At 51.0% G+C, this 5,614-nt stretch overlaps 2 protein-coding genes across 2 annotated transcripts; both read right to left on the reverse strand.

The window, feature by feature from the left end:
• Positions 1-564: 564 nt before the first annotated feature.
• Positions 565-2,083, reverse strand: LOC124649294 (coniferyl alcohol acyltransferase-like). The gene has a single exon (XM_047188947.1). The coding sequence runs from the start codon at positions 2,081-2,083 to the stop codon at positions 725-727; it is 1,359 nt and encodes a 452-aa protein (XP_047044903.1). The 3' UTR covers positions 565-724.
• Positions 2,084-4,094: 2,011 nt separating this feature from the next.
• Positions 4,095-5,614, reverse strand: LOC124678125 (flavonol synthase/flavanone 3-hydroxylase-like). The gene is made up of 3 exons (XM_047214053.1): positions 5,312-5,614; positions 4,639-5,238; positions 4,095-4,549 (listed from the first exon to the last, which is right to left on the reverse strand). Exons 1-3 carry the CDS (start codon positions 5,543-5,545, stop codon positions 4,307-4,309), a joined length of 1,077 nt encoding a protein of 358 aa, XP_047070009.1. The 5' UTR covers positions 5,546-5,614; the 3' UTR covers positions 4,095-4,306.

The raw sequence follows: 5,614 nt of genomic DNA on the forward strand, positions 1-5,614 counted from the left end.
TGCGAGATTTTCTAACTCGCTTGTTCTTGTCCTCGTGTGGCGAAATGAGTCCTGGAGACACAATATTCCTATGCGCGTTGCCCAGAAGTTGAAGTCGCCGAAGGCGAGATCTATGCTCCCGTTGATGCAGCCGAACGTTGGGCTATGTACTGGCGAGTGTTTGGTGAAGTCCACCGATCCGAATCGAATTGCGTCGACTCGAATCAGCTGCCTGTTGGGTATGGGACCGAAGAAATTTCTAATCCAACGCATCCGTTTTCCACAGACGGCGTCCATGTGGAGGGTGTAACCTCAACAATCCCCATGATCGGAGCCTAGGGGTTTCGAGAAGTAAATAGGCGTCAGTGAAACTGAGAAGTTAAGCGTGGTGGGGCTAGAGTAGTTTGAGGATGGGTTGACATGCCGGGGAAGTGTTAACAGAAACGAGTAATTAAAATTAAAATTTACAATGTTTAGTGATAATGCGTGTATAGTATGATGAAATGGTTACACAATTCAAATAAAAAATTGGAAGATAATATAGGTCTGAACCATATCATTAATTTCCTTTGGCATAATGTGACTGTGTATGGAACAATAGATTTATTTCTGGGTCACACTCAACAGATCAAAGACGGAAGAATAACGACGACATGCATAGTGTTGTAAAATGGAAAGACTTACCACATACTAGTAAACTTATTATGATTATTATAATTTGAATTTGGAGGCAGATCGAGAGTGGTCAGAGCCCAAGGTACTCGGCGGTGAGCGGCTTGAAGATGCCCTGCTCGTCGGAATCAAGCGCCGCGGCCATCCGCCGCCACACGTATGCGCTGAGGATGAATGTTTCGGGGTCCCCTGGCTTAGCCGCGATGCACATGAGGCCCATGCACATCCTGCCGAGGCAGCCGTGCACGGGCATGGCCAAGCCGGCCTGGCCGAAGCCGAAGTCGGAGTCGTTGGGGAAGGAGGACCAGTAGGTCTGCCCCAGCGTGGCGCCACCGAGCCCCACCGTGGCGGCCTCGTAGTACCTCCCGGGCTTGTGCACCTCCATGTAGTCCACCATCTGCTGGTACAGCTCCTCGTAGTCCACCGCCGTGATGGCCTCGCGCACCATGTCCGCCACCCCCGCCAGCGGCGCGCTGAGCACCGTCGCCGCCGCCGCCTCCCCAAGCGCATAGGCCGTGACGCAGCCGACGTAGTTGCGCAGCGACGGCGACAAGCGCAGGCGCCGCCGCCCGTCCACCCACCATATCATGCGGCACCGCTTCTCGCCCTCGCTCAGGAGCTTGGACTTGGCCACCATGCCCGCCAGGAGCTTCCACAGGTAGGCGGACAAGGCCTGGACGCGCGTGCCTCCGCTCTTGCCCCGCAGCATGGCAATGTCGCGAGCCTCCACGTAGTAGAGCCGCTCCACGAAGCTCTCCTCCACCGTCAGAGCGTTCACCTCCTGCTCCTGCTCCCACCGCGTGAACATCTTGGCCACCGCGGGGCCGTACCACGGCCGCTCGCGAGGCCTGAACACGGACCGGTCATGGTTGGGGACACCGTCCTCGGAGATGCTCCCCGTCCGGACCAGCTCCGACCACATCCTCACCATCATCACCATCACATTCCCGTCGCCGATGAGGTTATTGGTGGCCCACACCACGGCGAATCCGCCGCAGGAGAAGGACACCAGCTGCACCGACAGCGCCACCTCGGCGGCGTATGGAACCATGATCGCCCTCACGGACCCCTCCGTCAGGCCCCAGTCCAGGGCCTGCAGCTCCACGCCGGCGTCCGCCACGATCAGCTCTGCCCCTTGGTTGTAGCAGTGTATCTCGGGGAGGCCCGAGATGGGATCCACCAGGATGCGGCCGGCAAGAGGGAAGAAATAGTTGAGGTACGCCGGCAGGTGGGTCTCGAAGGTGGCAACAATGCCTTGGAAGGTGTCGCCGGCACCGCTGGGCTTGGGCTTGGGGTACACACATACCATAGACAGTTGCACGAGGTTTGAGAAGAGGTCAAGGTTTGAGACTGCCATCACATGCGGCTCCATGGAGGGCGCCGAGGCCCTGAACAGGCGTCGGCTCACCACCCGGACTCCACAACCCTCCATCGCCGCTTCTGCGCGGGGACTCTTAGCTTTCCAGACGGGTTGGTATGGAAACACTCATCCTGAGGCGTATATTTATATTTATATATACGGCCACCATTAATTGCATGGCCGCTTGATATATGTAAACAAAATATAACACACACTTACTCCCTCGGTTCGGATTTTCTAGCTCATGTGTTTGTTTGGAATTATTCTACATCCTGAGTTGGTCCCACCTCGGCACTATGAACCAATCCTCATGCATTGATTGCATTAATTAAGTTTCTTTTGAAATCATAATTGTCATGCATGCGAAAATGTGCAAAATTAGTACTAATAAATGTTAGCCTAATTTGTCTAAATTTTTGCAAGACGTAGAATAAATCTGAACCACAGCCCATTTTTTCGTCACAGAAATTTATGTTTGCCGGGGCGAAAAATTTTAGACAAACTTTTTGAAGCCCAAATGCAAGTGTATTCAACGGAAGAAACGGCTCTCCAAAGCTTCTTTTTAAGGAAGAACATCGCCGCATCGACATTGCAATTCTACCTTGTATGCATATGATACTTTAATTTAGTTGACCGTTTGCTTCAAAAACTTGCGACATAACCGAGCGACTACGTCGAGTTATATATTCATGCATGCATGTATGAAAATTATTTTCGTCTCCCACCTCGAGCGCAAAATTGTGTCTATCTCGGTTTGTAATGAATACATGTGATACCTATGAATCAATTTGGGCCCTTGTTTGTTACTTCTGCAAATTGTGTGTTCAGCAGCTATTGCACCTGTATATACGGCTGAAATACGAAAACACAAAAAAAAAAAATACACCACTGGCGAACATATCACTGGCGAATGGAGTACCACTTGCGAACATATCATTGGCGAACAGTGTGGCTGTTTGCCGGCGGTAACCCCCCCCTAAGCCTGTTATCACTTGCGAGTTAGTGCTGGCGAACACCTGTTCACCAGCATTAGCCAAAAACTACTAGTGTATACAAGACTCCACTTCCGGGTGTGACCGACATCACCTTCTCCCAATTGAGTTTCTGGACTTAACTCGAAACACCCACTTCGGTGAACCGGAGGGAATCTAGTGAAGATTTGGAGTAGACCTTTGTTTCGGATGTCTCCAACAGGCTTAGTTATCACCGGAGAGTGGCTCTGGAGGGTTTGAATCCCTCCGAAAGCTAGGTGGTGTCATACTATGTGTTGACAATTGTTGGGGTTGTATATGTTCCAAATTCCACTCTAGGGTGTGACCGGCTTCACCAGTATCACCTCTCTCTAGTGAGTTTCAGAACATATAAGTCGAAACTCCCACTTCGGGTGAATGGTGCCTTCATTACCACAACCCACTTCTTATTTTTCCAGACTTGGAGAAGAGAGGGAGAGAAAAGAGGAGACATGAGAGGACCTCCTCCACGAGAGAAGCTCCTCCCCATTGAGCGTCTCACGCACCACTTTTGCTAGAGTAGGAATCGTATGAGCATTCTGACTTTTGGGGTTTGGCCAGCTGGTAGGTTTGGACTCGCAAGTAACATGGCGATGACAACCGCATGTCGTAAAATGTGTCATGCACTGTTCACTTATGTTCTCTTTCATCTCTTCTCTACGACCCAACTAAGTAAAAGATCTGGTGTGGCATGTCTTACAAAGCTTTGGGATTTGGCCGGCTGGTAGGTTTGGACTGCGGTGGCCTGGCTACGAACACAGGCAATAACTGCAGCTGGCTCCATAGCATCCTAGATCACGATCACTAATGGGGAGTCTGAGAGAAACTTGGCGCAATGCATGTTTTTTTTTTCTAGACTAATAGGTTCAGCAGACATCTAATTGTTTGAACTGGACAGTTTGGTTCAAACTCTTTTATTTGCCTACTTTAATCAGTGCCAGCGACTCTTTTATTTTTCCCATAATTTGGAACGTACTATTAGTTGTTGGCTCATACTGTGGTCACTTTGGAGCCGGTAACTTGTTGAATTAATAGTCATGGAAATCCTCAACTTGAGTGTGAATACTAGGGAGAAAAAACAACAACTCATATAACCACTTCATTGATTGGGGAAATAAAACACATCCGAATCACAAACCATAGATGAACGGTAAAATTACATAGAGATACAACTTTAGGTCATCATCTCTAACTTCACCTCCTATTGCATCTTGTTTTGCAGATAGGAATTTCAAGTCGGGGGAGAAGCTAGACCGGCCGTTATTTATATTAAAATAAAAAGTGATTATATCATCAATGAGTCTAAGGTCCTCTTGCCTCTTGCCATATGGTCATAATTGCGAATGACGTAATCCCAGACCTTAACTTTCTTGTACCGTGCCCGCTGGGTATTTCCAATAAGCTCGTCTGCCGGTCCTATTTCCTTGTCAATATCTGGCAAGTAAAACATCGCCACTGATGTTCTGTCTTTGTGAGGATTAGTGACGACGCGGTGTACGGGGCTCTTAAGGAGCCCGTTGGTCAATATCTGTTTTGGTGGTTGCGAGAGAAAAGGAGGTTAAGATGAGTAACTAATGCAAAGGGGAACAAAAACCGTGAATAGGAAGAGAAGAGTACCTCGGCAATGTCTCCGACGAAGATCAATAATCCGTGGGGGTCGGTGGAAGCCGGGACATCGTACCAGACATCATCTTTGAGTACTTGCAAGCCGCCGACGGTGTCGTCGACCATTAGAACCGAGATAAGCGTGGCGTCGGCGTGTGTTGCGATGCCAATCACGAGGTCGGGTCTCGGGCAGGGCATGTAGTAGTTGATTCTGCAATAGGTGGTAGCCGGACCGCCCAGTCGTCCGAGCAGGAAGCCATCGCCGAGGCCCATGACCCTCTCCATCGCCGGAAGGAGGGTGTCCAGCAGGCCGCGGTGCTGCTGCACGGAGTAGTCGTGCAGGATGTCCTTGAAAGATTCGGGCCAAAGTTCGAGCTTCCGCTCGTCCTGCGGTTCCACCAGGAGAAGCAGGCGATCGGACCAGTCGAGGGTGGTTTCGCCTTCAGCCTTGAGCTGCTTGGTTCCGTACCCTTGGTGGTAGTCCTCGTACCCTTCCTCGCAGTCTGCGAGGTTGGCGTATTTCTTCTTCTCTTCTATGGGTTGCCCAAAGAAGTCTTTCGTGGCTTTCCACGTGGCGTCCATCATAGAGGGATCCACGCCATGGCCACTCACCTGCACTCACCATTCTTGGTTGCAGCATCCATTGTTCGCTCTTGGATTTCTTAAGTAGAGAATTATTACTTACCATGAACACGCCCCAGGACACCAGCGCCGATCGGAGCTTCTCCACCTCCTCGCCGCCGCCAGCTGCCAGCTGTTTGGACAGGAGGCCAAGGTCGATGACCGGGATCTGTGCCACCGGCAGTGCGCCCACCACCGTAGGGCGGTCCTCCACCTGCAGCACGTACCGTTCCGGCAAGAGGTCGCCCCCGGCGAGCTCCTCAATGAGCAACATGCCCGGCGAAGCTGCTGCTGCCATCCTCTTCTTTCTTTGGATCTTGATTGGACTCGCTCCCTATGGTTTGCTCTCGCTCTGTGCGTCTTTCAA

The sequence above is a fragment of the Lolium rigidum genome, chromosome 1 (assembly GCF_022539505.1).
Source record: "Lolium rigidum isolate FL_2022 chromosome 1, APGP_CSIRO_Lrig_0.1, whole genome shotgun sequence".
Classification (NCBI taxonomy): domain Eukaryota; kingdom Viridiplantae; phylum Streptophyta; class Magnoliopsida; order Poales; family Poaceae; genus Lolium; species Lolium rigidum.

Bases quoted from the DNA above. Each gene is read 5' to 3' on its own strand.
- LOC124678125 (XM_047214053.1), bottom strand. From the start codon at position 5,545: ATGGCAGCAGCAGCTTCGCCGGGCATGTTGCTCATTGAGGAGCTCGCC. The intron at 5,239-5,311 runs GTAAGTAATAAT...TGGTGAGTGCAG, and splicing joins TGTCCTGGGGCGTGTTCATG to GTGAGTGGCCATGGCGTGGA. The intron at 4,550-4,638 runs GTACTCTTCTCT...CCACCAAAACAG, and splicing joins TCGTCGGAGACATTGCCGAG to ATATTGACCAACGGGCTCCT.
- LOC124649294 (XM_047188947.1), bottom strand. From the start codon at position 2,083: ATGGAGGGTTGTGGAGTCCGGGTGGTGAGCCGACGCCTGTTCAGGGCC.